General features: G+C 36.2%; 1 protein-coding gene across 1 annotated transcript in view; it reads left to right on the top strand.

The window, feature by feature from the left end:
* Window positions 1–20,351, top strand: part of LOC112031950 (callose synthase 2) — a 105,012-nt gene that overhangs the window by 59,075 nt on the left and 25,586 nt on the right. The window contains 7 exon segments of the mRNA XM_065761438.1: window positions 3,276–3,427; window positions 4,360–4,469; window positions 4,567–4,689; window positions 4,778–4,846; window positions 4,936–5,125; window positions 5,205–5,364; window positions 19,134–19,253. Coding sequence (XP_065617510.1) covers window positions 3,276–3,427; window positions 4,360–4,469; window positions 4,567–4,689; window positions 4,778–4,846; window positions 4,936–5,125; window positions 5,205–5,364; window positions 19,134–19,253 — 924 coding nt within the window.

Raw genomic sequence — 20,351 nt, 5'->3', positions numbered from 1 at the left:
CAGGAAAGAGGAAAAACTGGCTTAAAAGAGAAAATTTTTGGGTGTTAGAATACCTCTTTGGCTAAGTAAATCTAGTTCTTTTTGAGACGACTAATCCTAATATATTGTCTTTAGCAAATTTCAAATAACAAATTCTACATTATACAATATTAATAGAGGAAGAAAAAAAAAATCTCATTTGCAACATTCGTAGTCTATCTTGCAGTTTTTTGTCTTGTAATTTCTGTTGGGTTCGGAGGTCTTCCAAATCTGCAGTGCATGAAGCTGCTAGATTTGCTTTGAACTCTAACCACCCCTTCTATTTTTCCAAAGGTAATCTCCTCTCCTAACTTGAGGCAGTTTGTAAGGGAGATCCCTCAGCTTGTTTCCTTTCTAGTCTAATGAAATTGTAATTTAAAAAAGAAAAAGAAAAAAGAGTTAAAATAAAAGGAAGAGGAATGTATAAAGAAGAGTGATATTATGTTTGATAGTAGTGGGGAAATGAAAAGATAAAAAGGAAAGGGAAAAGTTTGATAAAATATGACCATAAACTACAAAATTAATAAATAAATAAAAAGAGTCAAAAAAATAAGAGAGAAATGGTAGGAAATAAGTGGATAATGTGACCATTGATGTGGCTCAACATGAGTGTAGTAACAATAAATACTATATTTCAACTTTTAGATATGTATAGACATAGATTACCCTATACACAAAAATTATTTATATATTTGCAAGTGATTACAATAATTTGACTATTTTTCCCTAACCTAATACTACCTCATAACATTCCCCCTTCTCGTAGGGATGTGCATATCGTACAATCCCAACTTCTTACCTATTAAATCCAAAAAAGTATTTGAATGCTCACTTAGTGTGCAAAACACTTGTGAATGTTTAGACCCCCAAATTCAAAATTACTAACACAAGCTTATATTCAAATAATATATATACAGAATGATAAATATAAGCTATACCCAAATAAACAAACTACTCTAAGCCATATTTAAATCACAACTCAGCAGTAATTAAGAGCAAAGAGTAAGGGATAAAGAGAAGCAAACGCAAGATAACACCGGCATGTGTTATTGAAGAGGAAACCAAAGAACTCGATGAAAAACCTCTCCGCCGCCCTCTAAGCGGTAAAATGATCTACTAGAAAATCAGTTGGGATACATGAATAGCAATAGACCCCCTAAGCCTAATCTTCCCGATGCACCTAAGTCCTCCAAGTTTCTTACTCCAACAGGGTTAAGCCTAACCTTGTCTTCTCTAACTTACTGGATCCCGCAATTAGCCCATTGCATCAACTAAAATGAATTGGTTCTCTCTTGAACTGCTTCCCAAACACCAAGAACCTTCTCACCGATATGAATATGGTGAGGTAAGGATTTGGCTAAAGATCCTCTCAAGGGTATGACAATGGATAGGGTAAGAGTAGAGGAATTTGGAGAATCAAATGTATAAGATTGTTGATGAATCAATCTTGCTGTTCTTTAGGGTTTTATCTCTCAAAATTCTCTCTGGAAACTTTCTACATTTCATGGGTATAAGGGTATTTATAGTAGGGTATGAGAAGGAATGTGAAAAGTCATTTTTCTGCAAAACAGGGTGCACTGGCAAGTCACTCGCAACTGGGACAAGTTGTGAGTTCCAGTCGCCAGATAATACAATGGCCAAACTATACTTTTTGTCCTGTAGTGATCCAGCTGTCCTGACCCTTTAACTTCCTGCATGCTCCACACGTGTGACAAATTCTGTCGATTCACCACTAGCGAGTCGGTCACGAGAAGCCTCTTGATGCACACACTTGATCAATTCTTCACACTCTCTCACACACAACCCTTACATTATTCCCACCTAAATACATGGTTTCTAAATGCTGAATTACAAGCAAATTTGGCACGGAATAAAGCTAACTCATGGTTGAAAAAATTTAACTTTATAATGTTAAACAAAGTCTAGATAAACATATTAGCTTATTGGGCTTCTATAGAAATACATGGGGTTAGCAATTACACCATTTTTCACTCTCTTAGACAATGTGACGATATACTTCTAAATGTTTGGTTCGCTCATGGAACATAGGATTGGAGGAAATGTGAATTGTTGCTTAATTGATGCAATAAATAGTCATAAGCAACTTCACATCAAATCTTAATACCCCGAGTAAATACTTAATCTACATAAACTCGCATGATGTATGTGCCATGGATCTATACACTTTACACTAGATCTGGATATGATATTTTGTTTCTTACTTTTCAAAGTAATCAAATTTCCTTCTAAAAAAGGTGAAACGTCTAGTATTGGATCTTCTGTTTGCGGGTGATCTTGGCCAATCTAAATCTATAACAGCTTCTACCCATAAGTGATCATAAACTTTATACAAAAGACCACGGCTTGGATGTGCTTTAAGATATCTCGCAATTCAAACAAAAGGCCAAGACTTGGAGTTGCCATGTTCTACCTCACAACACGAATTGCAAATGATATATTTGGGTGAGCAGTTGTGAGATAAGTCAACTTGCCAATCAAATGGAAATATCTTTTAGGATTAGATAACAAGTCCCTTTGATCCATGCACAATTTGACATTAGGATCCATATCGGTCTCTTTTGTTTTAGAACATTATTTTTTAACAAGTCAATTTCTTCCAAAATGTCTCACACATATTTTCTTTGTGATAAACTAATGCATTCATTAGTTTACTAAATACTTAGTTCAAAAGGAGTTTTGAAGGATTGTCCCCTTTTTTATTTTGGTAAAAAATTTTGGATTTGGGTCAGGTCAAAAAATTCGAGTTCGAGCTGAGTCAGTAAATTTTAGCTCGTTTTTCTATGTCTAATATAATTCCACCGATGAACCTAGGGGAGAAGACTAGTGGGGCTTTTGCATTCATTAATATATCAACTGTACTTCTAATATTCTTTGTTGCAATGATGTTATAAAGTTATACTATTTGCATTATAACACCATTCTTCTTTGAACCAAAACCTGTTAATTAGATAAATCCTTGTTGTGTATTAAATAATATATAATATAAGTTTTAGCATTGTAAAAACTAAGCGAAATGTCATGTTCACAACATTTTTACAATAAATTTTAAGTGGCTGATTGTTATTGGTTGTTACTGGTTGGCAAAAAAATAATTTAAGTTGTGGATTCAACTTAAAACTAATAACAGCTTATCACCTATGACTTGTTGTGAAAATGTTGTGGACCTAGCATTTATTAAAAACTAATTCTCTTATTTAGACATTTATGTTCATATAAAAGAAAAATATTGCATACAGATTAAAAGGCTTCATCTGTTGCTTACCATAAGGGAGTCTGCTATGGATGTGCCATCCAACTTGGAAGCTAGAAGGCGTATTTCTTTCTTCTCCAATTCATTGTTTATGGACATGCCTATTGCACCCAAAGTTCAAAATATGATTTCCTTCTCGTAAGCTCTCTAGCTTTAATCTTTTCTGACCAGAGATATAAATTTATGTTCCTTATATGCATGAGTATTGCATATATTGCACTAAAACTTTTGCTGCCCCTTGGGTTTTCGAGTCAGGATCAAATCTTACTTTAAGCCAAGATCTGAATGCAAGTTTCACCATTTCCTCTTTGTTTAAAATAATTTGATATGCAAATTATATATCTGTATTTATATGTAATAAAGTAAGTATATCCTTCACAATATGTATTAATTGCAACTACTAAAAATTGTTTCAAAATCTTATTTGAACTTAATTGTGTATTTGGCTTTTCTTAGGGTGGAAAGAAAGTTGATTCAGTTACTTTTTTGGTGTTTTATTAATGTGGAAGGAAAGTCTATCCTTTGTGAATGAAGTAATGCATTCCTTGTCAAAGAAGTAACTGGTATTTTTTGTACGCCAAGGAATAGAATTCAAAACTGTAAAAGATTTATGGCTTTGGCCAAGGGTCCTTCCCCATATAAGAGGAATAGGATCTTCGAAGAATAGTTCTTCTGAAAGAAGAAAAGACCCTTGTAAAAAGATTTTTCCTGATTGAGGAGAAATCACTTCAAAAAAGAGTTATTTTGAGAGTAAAAAACATTTTGAGGAAAATTAGTTTGATAGTTATTTTAGGTTGAAAGGGTACCCATGCGTGAGAGCTTTGAAAGATATATTGAGAATCGTAATCTTTGTTGAATATAGTGGATTTGAACTTTCTCTTGTTAAGGTAGGCAATTTTCTTAACCATGTAAATTCTTGTCTTTATTTTGTGTGATTATTGTTCTTTATTTGCCTGTATTGTTATTTGTTCAAATCCTAGGCGGGCCATTGTCACACAAAGTGATACTAGAGCATTTGTTATTGCACAACGGCAACACGTAGTATCTGATATATTTGTTATTTCTTTTAGTTCCTTAACTAGTTACTATAGTGAGGAAGTTCTTTTTTCCACAAATGATCTAGAAGAGCCAATTGGAGATGGAGTTACCATACTTTATTATTTGCAAAAGATGTTTCCAGGTTCTCTTCCTTCTTTTGAACTACTTATTTCCTCTTTAACTGTCATTTCTGTTGGCAAAACTGACATGCTCCCTCATAAAATGGTCATTTACTATAGATGAATGGAATAACTTCCTAGAGCGGATCAAGTGTAGTGATCAAGAAGAACTCAAAGGAACTGAACTTGAAGATGAACTCCGTTTATGGGCATCGTATAGAACCCAGACATTGGCCAGAACTAGTATAAGCTCTTTCTCTCTCTCCGACTTGAGGATGCATTCTTTTGCCTTTATTTAATAATGAGTGTAACCTAGTTCTCAATCATTAAGTGCGAGGCATGATGTATTACCGGAAAGCTTTGGAACTTCAGGCTTTTCTGGATATGGCAAACGATGAAGGTGATTAGAGAAACTTGGTTGGAAACTTGTAATTTCAACATCTCTAGCATAGTACGCGAACTTTTTTCTCTAAATGTGCTTTTACTCAGATCTAATGAAAGGCTACAAGGCTGCTGAATTAGATGGTGAGGAAAACTCAAAGAGTGAAAGGTCATTAAGGGCACAATGTCAAGCAATAGCGGATTTGAAATTCACATATGTGGTGTCATGCCATATGTATGGCATCCACAAAAGGTCTGGTGATCCTTGTGCCAAAGACATTCTAAATCTAATAACAAGGTATATATCTCAAATTCAATTCTTGTCTTATAATTGTTTCTCTAAGAAACTATTACTAGTCCTCCTTTCCTTCTGTCAGGCACCCATCTGTTAGGGTAGCTTACATTGATGAAGTTGAAGAACCTGTTAAAGATTACTCCAAAAAAGGGGTTGAAAAGGTCTATTATTCAGCTCTTGTAAAGGCTGCTCCACCAACAAAGGCAATTGGTTCTTCTAAGCGAGTTCAAAATTTGGACCAGGTACAAGTCTTAGATTATAACTGGAAACTGGGCTGGCATACTCAACAAACTAATTGCCGATTGGACTTTTATACAAACAATGTGTTTGTCTGGCAGAGCTCTCTCTCTCTCTCTCTCTCTCTCTCTATGTGTGTGTGTGTGTGTGTGTGTATATATTGTTGAGATAAAACATACGATTTTATTAAATTGAAGAAAAACAAAAGTATTACAGAAGTAAAGTAAAAGGACTCGGGCAAAGCCCAGCCTAGCAAGGGACCACAAGTGAAATCCAAAACAATACAAGGACTTATGAGTGTCGTTGATCAGCCATCAACTTCTGGTATTCATCCAAGAAACTCATGGCTCCATCCAAGATCATCTTCATTTGAGTTTGTGTCCTCTCAAAGTAGAACTTATTCCGAGCATTCCAAATGGCCCAGCTTATCACCACCCATCGTTCGATATCCTTCAAATCCAGTTTTGCAACCAGGTGTTGAAAAAGGAAAAGTCTTGTTTTGTATTCGAGCATTTTTGTAGTGAGCTAGAGCCCATACATTCTAAGCAAGTGGGCACTCCCACAGAAGGTGGCCGGTAATTTCAGGTTCTTGGCTACATATCTCGCATTGCGGCTCAATCTTCATTTTCCTTTTATTCAAGTTGTCTCATGTAGTGAGGATATTGGAGCAAGACCCCCAGATGATGGTGTGAACCTTGGGAGGTACATTTATAGACCAAATTATTTTCAAGATTGGTCCATCAGTCCTAGTCGAAGATTGTTCCACACTGTCCATCCATACAAGTTGGTCCTAGGTAGTTCAATTAAGTGGTCTAGCCAGAATTTCTTGTCTTTACTGGGGGGAAATAAAGCAGAGAGTTTCGCTCTATCCCACTGTCCTATGGACTCATCAATTAGCTCACAGACACGCATGGAAGGAGGGACCACACCGATTAAGCATGAGGGGTGAGGTAGCCAATTAGGATCAGTGACTACTGAAAGCTTGGATTTGTGTATAAATAAAAGAGCTTGTTTAGACCCCTAATAAAAATTACAGCTCGGTTGCTTTTACTCCTAACTTAAACCAAGTGTGGAATAAGAGTAAATGCGTGCAAACAACCGATCAAACTATCTAAGCCATATTCATCCAATATTAATAATAAAAGAAAAGTTTAAAGAGTAAGGAAGAAGGATGCAAACACAAGATAACACTAAGATGTGTTATCGAAGAATAAACCTAAGAACTTGGTGAAAAACCTCTTTGCCGCCCTCCAAGCGGTAAATCGATCCACTAGAGAATAAGCTGGAGTACATAAATAACAAAAGACCCTCCAAGTCTAGTCTACCCCGTGTACTTGAGCCCTACAAGCTCCTGCTACCAATTGGCTTCTCGGAACCTTGTCTTCTCTAGCTTTCTCGGATCCCACAATTTAGTATGATTGCATTCGCCAACAATTGGCTTCTTCCAATGCTTCCCAGTAGCACCAAAACCTCACTTGACACTCAGATTGGGTGTGGTAAGTGTTTGGGCTATCAACCTTTCAATGATTTGGATATGGAGAGGTACGAGTAGAGGAAAACCATAAGGAAATGTGTAGATGATTGTGGGTATAACAATCTCTAACTCTCATGTGTGTATGCTAGGGTTTTCTCTCTGAAAAGCACTCCTTACAATATGTGGGTAATGAAGGTATATATAGTGTGGGTAAAGAATCGGTAAAACAGACTTGACAAAAATAGCCAAACAGAATGTTTCGCAAGTATTTCGCGAGAATGCCTTACCTGCGAGACACTTGCGAAAACTCCAGGCTATCAGACTCTTCGCATTCTAGTCATGTGCTCTACACATGGCTACTTCACGGGTTAGCTTCTCGCGAGTTTCTCGCTAAATCTACTTGTTCTTCGTTTTAAGCTTGAGTCTTTACACTCTTTCACACACAACCTTTACAATTAAAATCCCACATAAATACAGGGAAAAATGATTGAATAAAATTACAATCAAATTTGGCACGAAATTAAAACCAACACAAAATAGTTGTAAATAACACAATCTCCCCCTTTGACTATTCGGTGATAAAAACCCTAAACAGACTCTAGACTTAAACGTGAGTTTGGGAACATTGGCAAAACTCACTCACACCTAATTCTAGAAGTTGTGAAGCACTTGCATCGTATACACCTATATCCTGAAACACTCGCACATAAACACAACTTTCATTAAGCTCATGACAAGTAGAACACAAAGTGCGGATCGAAGCAAGTAAAATGCGATTAAGGTAATAAGCAAGATATAATCTATGAAGTGTAACTTGATCAAACATGAATAGTCATTAAAAATGACTACAATGAATATTTATCTAGTAAATGATCATCCGGACATGCAATGCAATTAAGAGCAATGCTAAAATTAATTGCATGTCCAACAAGCATGATGCATTAAAGAAACTAAAGCTAAAATCAATAGAAATCAATAAGCATCAAAGAGGTTATAAAAACCCAGATACACAAATAGTACTAAAGATAAACTGAAATTTAAACTAAAGTACTTTAAAGCTTTAAAAGAAAACAATGTAAATATCCATAAGTTATAAAAACTTTTAAAAAGTAAACTAGACTAGCCAAACAATGGTTAGACTATCCAAAAGTGAATGTGTGACTATAGATAAGCTTCCTCCATTTGAGCCCACAAAACTCCCCCTTTCAATATGCACACTTCCTTTCTTGTGTAGTATGTACCATAAAAAACACAACTCAAAATAATTTTTTTATGATTTATTAAAAATCACGCAGTGGATCTGACTCAAAAGAAAAATACTAAAATTTTTAACACTATGCCAAAAGCTTTGAGACTTTATTAACCTTAAAGCTACATATGTTAGCTCAAATTAACAACTAGGATTATAACCCATAACCTCATATAACAATTATTATGAAAAAAATTCAAGCAATCCAACCCCAAAACTCATAAAGGCAATATACCAAACACTTCGCATGCACAAGGAAATTCTCAAACCACTACGGTAAGTAATAGTTAACATTTCATCAACTTCTTACACATGACAAAAATCATTCCAACAACTCAACTCAAAACAGAAAAATCATCATAAAACACACAAAAGTCAGCTCCTCCTTCCTCAAATAAACTAAATTCCCAAATACCAACTATCACATACCCACACCTCAAAACCACCCCCAAAAATCGTAGTTAACACTACCAAAGTGTTATCCACAACCATTGGATCAACCCCACATGAGAATTGAGCCATAAACAAAATAATTAAGGAAGTGGGTCAATGGAAAGCTCAACTTAAAATCATATTTTGGGTAGCCAAAACTCATGGAAGATCATACTTGTTGGATTCAAGTTATTGAGGAGAGAGAGAGAGAGATGGAAAAATTTTAGAGAGCTAGGGTTTTAAAAATCTAATCTGGGTTTATAAATAGGAACATTTCCAGTGACTAAATTTTTTCGTCGCTATTTCCAACTTTTAGCGACGAATTCTGGTTTTGTTGCAAATGGTGCTAGATTTTGTTACATTTTTAGTGACGACTTTTAATTTCATTGCTATAACACTTTTAGCGACGAATTTTAATTTTGTTGCTAAAGAAGCCAAATATTGTTACAATTTTTAGTGATGAACTTCAAATTTTGTCGCTATAGCATACTTTTAGCGACGAATTGTGATTTCGTCACCAAAACTGGCAAATGAAAAACCATGATCATTTTTAGTGACGATTATTTTCCGTCACTAATTCTTCCTAATAGCGAAGAAACGATTTTCATCACTAATAATATTCACAGCAACACCTACAGCGACGAAATATTTCGTCACTAAAAATTTCAACTTTTAGCGATGAAATATTTCGTTGCTATAGATTAATTAAGTTCGCGCCAACATTTTCCCCACTGGCGCCCATTTTTCAGATCAACAATAGTGAAGAAAATTACTTTTTGTCACTAAATGTTATAATTTTTTTAATTATTAGCGACGAAATCTATATTTTGTCTCTAAATCTGTATTTTTAGTAGTGAAAAATATTTCCTCACTAATTTTCATTGCTAAAAATACATTTTGTTGTAGTGTATGTTGTAGTCAAAACTATACAGTGAGTTGCTTTCCCCCTTTTTGGCACAAATAGCTAAAAGCTATCCTCTAGCTTGCGTTGAATCCCATCCAATTGTGTCTCAACGGTTGTGAGACGAATTTGAACCTGGTTGTTGGTGGAGTATAGGAGACTAGCAAGGCCAAAAATACGCTCATGCAAACCCTCAACCAAGGTAGTTAACCGATTGGAATGAGAACTAGATGGTCCCGGCTGAGTGTTAGTAGACTGTGGCTCAGTAGTGTGAGGAACTACAGTCTCTAGATGCCTAGGGGTAGTGGGAGCAGCTAAGCGATGATCGGAAGGAGTGGCATGTGGTGAAGAATCACTCTTTGGTGTTTTAGAGGGACTTTGCTTTCCCTTTTTAGCAGAAGAGTGACTTTTGCTCCTTTGGAGAGACACTAGGGATATTGGGCATGGACGGAGTAGTGGAGTTCCATCTTTTGGTGGACGAACACCTTTGAGTACCAAGATCTTCATGATAAGACTGCAGAAAGGAAGACACATCCTTGCCACCGATCGTCCTGTCGTTTTCCCTATAGTTTGGAAAATGTGAGCACAAATGTCAATTTAAGCTCCTTTGATGAGATCACACAAAAATTGTGCTCTTCCAAGATTGATGAATCTAGTGTTGGTCAGTGGATATAGGTTGGAAAACATGATCAATGTGAGAGGCTTCAATTCTGGTCCAAACTTTGCAGTCCCAATTGACATGCCTTTGGCGGAGACCTCAAGATCCACTCCTAGAATGTCAAGAATCTCTTTCACTGGAGGAAGTCTGTCATCATATGGTGAAATGTCCACATGTGCCGGATGATTGATGTGAAGAATCTTAGCAAGATAGTCCAGATTAATGATGAAATCCTTTCTTTGAACCCAACACTTCAGTTCAGCTCTTATGAACCTAGCATTCGAGTAGAACTCCTTGACCAACTCATCAATGGGGTCCTCAAAGTTTCCGAACAGATTTGCCCAATCTTTATCCATAAAAATCTTAGGAATAAACGTGGAGCCCAAGGTGTCAAACTGCACAATTCTCTCCACCACAGTAGGTGCATTCGCAAAGATGCTGGAGAAAGTTTGAGAATCCAAGAGAGTCTTGAATCTCTCGATTTCGATGTCATCGGATGAATGTCGGTTCCTCTTTGACACAGGAGATGACGTGAGGTCAATCACTTGTCCTTTACCGCAAGAGGAACGACAATACATTTGCAAAAAGAACAACCACACAACAAAGATACAAGGACAAAAACAAAACAAGAACACAAACTTGATTAGTACCAAGTTAGTCCATAAATCGAACAACCGGTCCTAAAAAGAACATAAAAATATAAAATCTAATACCACAAGACAATGTTTTAAGAGCTAAACATGTAACAAAACCTATCTAGCATGAGTGAAATGCAAAAACATGTCAAGTGATCAAGTGTATGCATCAAGTGTGCATGTGGTGTGCATATGTGATGCATGATCAAGGCATGACTAAGTACACTTGGGTCAAAGTGTGTAAAACACACAACCAAAGATCAAAACATGATAAACATGCATAATCATGGTAATCCCCCACAGTTTGGTACTCATCAGAGTCCAAAAACAACAATAAAATGCCATTTGGGCATTTTATCAAGCACCTAGTATGCATATACACCGCTAACATGTAAAACAATGCATGAACATGTGAAAAACTTGCTTAAATACATGTTAAAATGCCACTTGGGGCTAACACAAACACAACCAAACAGAATGGGACACAACCCAATCAAGAAAATCAAAAGATTTTGCAAAAATTTAAAGTTTTCCCAACCTTTTCAAAAATATACCCAACCCAAGAAATCTTAGAATCTAAGTCTTAAACCAAGGAATCAAAGATAAAAGAAAGTTGAAACATACATTAGTGAAGTCTTAGAAGTGATTGGACTTGAGATTTTGTTGGGTTTTTGAGAGAATAAGAGTTTAGGGTTGAGAGAGGCTTGGAGGAGGCAAAAGAGGTATGTTTGAAAGATTGTCATTGTTTGCCTTTTGAAACTGAAAACACACGATTTTCGCTGGTAAGCTTCTCGCAAAATTACTCATGAAAATGCCACTGAAGCATGTAAACTATTTCACAGGTAAATTTTCCTCGCGAGACAATCGCGAAAGTTTCTGTTTGAAATTCAATGTTTTCCAATTTTTACAATCCTCATTTTCACGGGAAGAGCATAAAAACACTTTCAAAAAAATATAAAATACTCAAAATTCTTTTTGGGTTTGATCGACAAGAAATTGAGTATACACATCACATTTGAACACGTACAATCATACAAATGGAATAAGCATTCATTGAATATTAGACTTATGTGTTGTGTGTGTGGATCAAGTATGAACTAGTCTATAGTCTAGTATGAAGCTTCAATGATCAATTCAATTAAGTCATACACGACTAGTGCGAAGTCAAGTGACCTATCTCACTTGTAGAAATAAACATATATGACCCCTCACTAATGTGATTACACTTTATTGAAAGCTTTTCATTTGGCTTCCATTTTTCATACTTTTGATCAAAACAACTCAAATATTTGAGAAGTGATACCATAAACATTTTGAGATAAACTTTGACAATTGAGCCTTTGGCTTTGGTACCGTACATTTTAATATAAATCGCTTTTCTTTTTTCCTAGTCAAATACTAGTATATGCGATGACTTTTTCAACTCAAAATCTCTTTTCAAGATTGACATTTGTAGAGCTCTTGAAAAAGAAAAAAAAATGTGTGAGGCAATATATAGGCACAAGTCTACTCATGTATCAAGATCAAGGAAGTCTATTGACCAATCATTCATGACAAGCTTGAAGATATATTTACAACAATCAAACGTAGATTTATAGATGTCGCTCACACTTAGAAAATGTGCATACATAACAAGCTAAGCTCGTAAATGCACTACGCCATTAGTACGGAGGTACTAAGTCAAACTCTCATGTGATATACACAACACAAGCGATCAAACTTTTTGAGATTTTTCACTTCTTATGGGTTTTTGAATTTTTCAACACACTCAAAAATAGAACAAGTAAATTAAGATCAACAAAAAAACAACAAGTACAAAAACAACTTGGAAAAGAAACATCCACATGTGAGACCTATATAGCAATGATGCATCAATAAACAGCAGTAGGTCACATAAAGGATATAAGTCAAGGGATGATACCGACACCAATGTTGATAAACTCCAGCCACATAATTTTCTCCTCCACCAAGTCTCGAATGAAATGATATCGAATTTCGATATGTTTAGACTTTGAATGTTGAATCGGGTTTTTGGATAGATTGATGGCACTAGTGTTGTCACAAAAGATGCACATGCTGTCTTGAGAGATTCCATAATCGTGAAGGAGTTTCTTCATCCACAATAGTTGAGGACAACAACTCCCTGTTGCAATGTATTCTGCTTCAGCTGTTGATAGAGACACTGAAATTTGTTTCTTGCTCATCCAAGACGCCAAATTATTTTTGAGATAGAAGCAACCTCCCAAGGTGCTCTTCCTATCATCGACACACCTAGCCCAATCAGCATTTGAGTATCCGGCTAGGCAGTTATTTGAATCTCTTGAGTACCAAATCCCATAGTTGGATGTACCATTGACATAGCAGATGATTCTTTTGACTGCTGTCAAATGGGACTCTTTCGGAGCTGCCTGAAAATGTGCACATTCCCCGACACTAAAGGCTATGTCCGGCCTACTCACAGTAAGGTAAAGGAGATTGCCAATCATGCTCCTATAGAGTGTTGGATCTACTTCCACACCAGCTAGATCGGAGCTCAGTTTTCCCGAGGAACTCATTGGAGTGGATGCATGCTTCTTGGAGTCTAAATTGAATCTCTTTACGATATTTTTGGCATACTTCTCTTGAGATATGAATATCCCATCTTTCTATTGTTTCACTTGAAGGCCTAAGAAGAAGTTTAGCTCCCTCACCATGCTCATCTCAAATTCCTTCTTCATTTCCTCCGAAAATTCTTGAGCAAGGTGATCAATTGTCAATCCAAATACAATGTCATCCACGTATACTTGAGCAACAAGGAAAGATTTCTCATCTAGTTTTACAAAGAGTGTTTGATCGGTTTGACCTCTCTTGAAACCATGATCTAAAAGATATGAGGTGAGACGATCATACCATGCTCTTAGTGCTTGCTTTAACCCATATAATGCTTTCTTCAATCTTAGCACATGGTCTGGAAAATGAGGGTCTTGGAACCCCTTTGGTTGCTGAAGAAACACTTCTTTGTTCAAAAGTTTGTTCAAGAAGGCATTTTTCATATCCATTTGGTATAGCTTGAAGTTCATAATACATGCTATGGAGAGAAGAATTCGGATTGACTCTAGTCTTGCTACCAGAGCAAATGACTCATCAAAGTCTACGCCCTCAACTTGAATATATCATTGAGCCACCAATCTGGACTTGTTTCGAACAACTTCACCATCTTCATCGATCTTGTTCTTAAAGACCCACTTGGTGCTGATTACATGTGTATCCTTGGGCCTCGGTACCAACACCCATACATCATTTTTAACAAATTGATGCAACTCTTGGTGCAGGGATTTTACCCAATTTTCATCTTTCAAAGCTTCTTCCAATTTCTTGGGTTCAAATTGAGCAAGATAGCAATTATACGTCACATGATTCACACAATAGCTCGGTCCTCTTCTCAAATAGAGTCCTTCATCTAAATCACCAATTATGTTGCTTTTGGGGTGATTTAGTGTTACTCTTGACGATGGTTTCTTGGAAGTGGAGGGTTCCTCATCCCGATAAATTGGAGGTTGAACTTCCAGACGGGTGAGTGGACTTGAAGATCCTTGCGTTGATCTAGTCTCCCTTCTTGATGTAGTAGGTGTAGACTCCTTTTTTGGAGATTCTTTCTCACCATCATCACTTTGAGACATGTTACCATCACCCTCATTCTTCTTAAGGCTTGGTATTTCGCCATCCTCACCAACATCCTTTTTCTGGAATGGTGTCGTCTATGACCACATTTATTGATTCCATCACCGTCTTTGTGCGCTTATTGTACACTCTATATGCTTGGCTATTTGCAGAGTATCTTAGGAAGATCCCTTCGTCACTCTTGGCATCAAACTTCCCAAGATTCTCCCTATCATTGAGAATGTAGCATTTGCTTCCATATACTCAGAAATATTTTACCTTCTTTTCCTTCCAAATCTCATATGATGTCTTCTTTGTTTCTGCTCGGAAGAAAATCCTATTCCCAATGTGGCAAGATGTGTTCACCGCTTCAGCCCAAAATTTATGTGGAATGTTTTTGTTGAGAAGCATTACTCTCGCCATCTCTTAGATCACCCGGTTCTTGCTTTCAACCACCCCATTCTGTTGTGGAGTTTTTGGGGCTAAGAATTCCTTTTTGATACCATGCTCATTGCAAAACGCTTCAAATTTTGCATTCTTAAACTCCTTCCTATGATCACTCCTGATTTTAACTATGGGGACTCCCTCCCTTTTCATTTTGGAGCCTCTTGCATAATCTTTCCATCTTGTTGCATGCCTTCGACTTCTCCCTAAGGAATTCCACCCAAGAGTACCTTGAGAAATCATCAACCATAACCATGATGTATCTTTTTCCACCCATGCTTTCCGTTCTCGTTGGACCCATTAGATCCACATGAAGCAACTCCAAAGGACGAGATGTAGCAACTACATTTACTTTAGGATGGGTTGATTTAGTTTGCTTTCCCAATTGACATGGACCACAAACGTTTTTCTTAATCTTTCCAAACTTCAGCAAACCAATCATAGCTTCAAGCTTTAAGACTTTTTGCCACTTGCTTGTAATTTGCATGTCCAAAACGTTGATGCCATAACTCCAAAAGATTTACTCTTGCACTCTGGCATGATATATTTGGCTTAGGAATAACACCATAGTAATTATCGATGGTCCTAAGTCCCTTCAAGACTTGTACACCTTCTTCACTGAGAATTAGACACCCTTTCTTTGAGAATTGAACTAGAAATTCTTCATCACATATTTGGGTGATACTCAGCAATTTCACTTTCAACCCTTTAATGTAAAGAACATCGGTCAATAAAGGAATCCCTGGAATATCAACAGTTCCCTTTCTAAGAGCTTGTGAGTGACTACCATCTCCAAATGTCACACAATCATCCTCCTTCTCCTTAAGACTTTTGAAGAGTGTTTTATCTCCTGTCATGTGCCTTGAACACCCACTGTCAAGATACGACAAACATGAATTAAAAACTTTCATGGACAAAAAGACAAGCATGAGATAAACATTCTTGACCATTAAAACAAGACTCATCTTCCTTTACTTCATTTATAGATGAGTGAAGCTTTCTTTTTAAACCATCAATTTTATCACACAAATGTCTATTCCTTCTCTTATATTTTGCAATTAAGGAATTTGACTCACACAAGCTATTATAAATCTCATGATTCCTATGCTCTAAACATTTCAGCATGTGTACAAAAATTCTAGCATGTTTCTCAGATTTGAATAACTCTAAAAGGTCATTGCTAGTAAAATCTCCAAAGATGCTCATAGAATCATTATCACACACACATTAACTATACTTCATATTGGCCTTTGCCATAGCACTATCCACAGCAAGCCAAAGGGTCTAGGATCACACTAGGATAATGAAATCTGCAAAGTGTACCCGCTCTGATACCAATTGAAAGCCCGGATTTGTGTATAAATACAAGAGCTTGTTTAGAACCCTAATAAAAATTACGGTTCGGTTGCTTTTACTCCTAATTTAAACTAGGTGTGGAATAAGAGTAAATGTGTGCAAACAACCTATCAAACTACTCTAAGCTATATTCATCCAATATCAACAATAAAAGAAAAGCTTAAAGAGTAGGGAAGAAGAATGCAAACACAAAATAACACCGAGACGTGTTATCGAAGAAGAAACCGAAAAACTCGATGAAAAACCTCTCCGCCGCCCTCTAAGTGGTAAATCGATCCATTAGAGAATAAGTTGTGGTACACAAATAACAAAAGACCCTCCAAGCCTAGTCTTCCCCGTGTACTTGAGCCTTCCAAGCTCCTGCTAACAACTGGCTTCTCAGAACCTTATCTTTTCTCTAGCTTTCTCGGATCCCGCAATTCAGCCCGATTGCATCCGCCAATGATTGACTTCTTCCAATGCTTCCTAGCAGCACCAAAACCTCACTTGACACTCAGATTGGGTGTGGTAAGTGTTTGGGCTATCAACCTCTCTAGGATTTGGATATGGAGAGGTAGGAGTAGAGGAAAACCACAAGGAAATGTGTAGATGATTGTGGATATAACAATCTATAACTCTCAAGTGTGTATGCTAGGGTTTTCTTTCTGAAAAGCACTCCTTACAATATGAGGGTATATATAGTGTGGGTAAAGACTTGGTAAAATAGACATGACAAAAATAGCTAAACAGAATGTTTCGTGAGTATTTCGCTGGAAGGCCTTACTCACGAGACAGTTGCGAAAACTCTAGGCTATCATGACTCTTCACATTCTAGTCATGTGCTCTACACGTGACTACTTCACAGGTTAGCTTCTCGCGAAATCCACTTGTTCTTCGTTTTAAGCTTGAGTCTTCACATTCTCTCACACACAACCCTTACAATTAAAAACCCAACATAAATACAGGAAAAAATGATTGAATAAAATTACAATCAAATTTGGCATGGAATTAAAGCCAATACAAAATAGTTGTAAATAAGAACTTTACAACTACTATTCTTTAGCCATTACCAACCCACCACCTGGACCACTTCCTATTAATCCCTCAAGCTACCAGGAGACTTCGCCATACATAGGATGGGGTAGACCCCACAATAGCTTCTAGGAAAGAACAATCAAGAAAATAATGTGCTTTATAAACTCCATAGAACAAAGAGTGTGTGTGTTGTGTATCAGTCTCCAACCCTGTTTAGGAAGCATTGCAAGATTAAAAGCATGGATGTCTCAAAATCCTAGTCCACCCTTAGCTTTTGGTTAACATAATTTCTTCCAGTTGATCCAATGTATTTTCTTCTCCTCCTTAGTTTGGCCCCACCAATACTTAGCCAAAGTCGAGTTAATAGTATCGCAAAGAGTCATAAGGAGTTTGAAAAGACTAATAAAGTATGTGGGAATAGCTTCCACACTGATTGATAAGTGATACATAGAGATGGCCTTTTAGATCTGGTTTTAAGAAATTATTGTTGGATTATATATTTTAAAAGTCAAATCTCAAAGAAAATCAAATTAGAATTCAAATTGAACTGAAATTGGAGTCCAATTGTGCCCCATGTGTTTCGTTTAATTTTTAATTTTTTTGCCAAGTGAATTATTGAGTCTAAAATTCGAAAAGTCCAAATCCAATTAACTCCATATTGGATTTGAATTGGAGTCTAATTTCGGGCCACGTGTCTATTGAATTTTTTAATTTTTGTGGCAAATGAATTATTGAGTGCAAAAACTGAAGAGTCTAAATCCAATTAAATTCTAAGTCATATATATATATATATAGATAAGAAACCATTACATATTTTAAAAATCTATGGTTTAAAAAATGTTTAAGCTAATACCATGTATAATTTCAACCTCTTCTAAAAAAATGTATAATTTGAAACATGTAATTGTGATTGTTTCTAATTGTACCCGTGCATATGCACGGGGTTACATACTAGTTAAAATTAATCCTAGTTCAATTAACCAATTACCCAAGTTTTGATTAATTAATTCAATTACATGCAAATTTTAATTAAAGGCACAATCACATTGCCATTTTAGAATTCAATGCAACACAAAATAACTTGACACGGTGATAACATTATGGGGAAAACCTTCGCAAGAAAAACCTCAATAGGTTACTATGTAGGTCAACACTCCTGAAGAATTTACTAATCAAATTGAAGTTACAAGAACAAAAATCTAATCCATCTCAAATACCTATGTACTGTAGAACTTGCTGATACTAGCTTAGCTCCAGCCTTATTGGACTTTAATTTGAGCTAGCTTAATCTGCTAGTACAGATCTTCTATATGGTTGCATGGATCTTGGATTGAAGATACTAACTCCCTATAACAATGCTTGATAGTTGCAGTTAATTTTTGCAGCAGCTTCGCTTGAAACACTAATAAGATCTTCATTAGTTATTGTCAAAGACTTTATTTGGGACAGAATCCTTGGCGCACAATAGTCGTATCAATATTCTTTTTTTTTCTTTTCTTTTTTCTTTTATGAACTGACAGGTTCAGTAAGTGAAGGTTAGATTTTTTCTCTAAGAAAAGTCATAGAGGCTTAATAAAGGCCAATGACTCGAGTGCAGTCGTGATTGTAGATTCAGCAGGTCTTGAGAAGATCTTTGAGCAAACTCGTGTCTTCAAATATCATCTTTGACGCACTCTTTGACACTAAAAACTTACGACTCAAAATACAATTGAACTAGTTTTTGGATATGATTTTCCAACATCTAAAAAAAATGATCCTAACAATAATAACGATTGACAAATATTTAGAAATTCTCCATTTTTATTTTCTTTCAATTAGCAGTTCTGAAAGTTAAATTGATTTTGTGATTGGTCGTTTGAATCCAACCTTAGGATTGTTTTATTTTTTTTCTGTACTGGCATGATGCTTCGCGAGTGATTGCTTCATGTACTGCAGGTTATTTATATCCTTACTTCCATATATATATTTGCAGGTTATTTATCGGATAAAGCTTCCTGGGCCTGTGATATGCGGCGAGGGCAAGCCAGAAAATCAAAATCATGCCATTATTTTTACACGTGGGGAAGGCTTGCAAACCATAGATATGAATCAGGTACCACAGGAAAATATATCTTGTGTTTGAGTGTATGTAACCATGTATCTATGTGTGTGCGTATGTACCTTGGACAAAAGTGATATTGTTAAGCAAATTGTGTTTGGAAGACAACGATGATAATAATGAAAGAAACATATGAAACTTAAGTGAATAAATAAAATATCTGATGGATTAGAGGCACCATAAAACTGCTGTCTTTATTTGTCCCCTCACAGAGTTGCTAGGGTTATAATAAATTTGTCTACAAGATAAAACTAAGCCAAAAATTCTTTAAATAGCAACCTTGGATAATTCTGGTGAATTTTTGTAGGAGCATTAGCCCCCCTCCCTCCCCAAATTGATATTTTAGATCCCCACACCTCCAAAATCACCTTTACCCGGGTGGTTGTTGCTAAAAAATTTTAGCAATTACAAATAGTAACTACTTAAAAATAATATTTTATTGTCTCTCTCCTCATTTATTCTCTCTCTCTCTCTCTCAAACCTTGCATGGTGATCGGTTTTCGTTTCTCTATCTTTTTTAGATTGGTGTCTCTCACTTGTTCATCCCTGTATCTTTCTTAGATCAATTGTCACGCCCCAAACCCAAAAGGTTCCAAAGAAAGAGAAAGAGCCATCAAGAGACTATAGGAGCCTTTTTTCTTTTTCTTCTTTCATCAAGTAAACAATATATCTGGATGATAAAACATTAACACACTAAAATCTCTACAATACATGTCAGAGCTCTATAACATATTTACAAACAATAACCAAAAATTGTGTGCCCCCATATAATACATGACTATATTTCAAAACTCCAAATGGATAATCACAGACACGATCCTTTCTAAAATATACAACCTCAACGACGAATCTAGGCCTACCACATCCAAAGCTAACAAACCTCAAGAGTCCAACCTCCAATAGGATTAACTATGGCCTCGTTAAATTTAGTAAGTTGAGTCACCAACCATTTATAGCACAAATCTCCCACTCCAATCACCACAAATAAAGTAAGCCCCATGCCCGATGCATAGCTAATTGAGCTAATAAATTGTTGGAAAGTGGGATGAGCTAAAGCCAATAAGTACTAGCATAATTAATGGAAATGAAGGA

Source organism: Quercus suber, unplaced genomic scaffold (assembly GCF_002906115.3).
Source record: "Quercus suber isolate HL8 unplaced genomic scaffold, Cork oak 2.0 scaffold_412, whole genome shotgun sequence".
NCBI classification, from domain to species: Eukaryota; Viridiplantae; Streptophyta; class Magnoliopsida; order Fagales; family Fagaceae; genus Quercus; species Quercus suber.
Note: the sequence above shows the minus strand (reverse complement) of the source record. Positions and strands in the feature narration are given on the sequence as shown.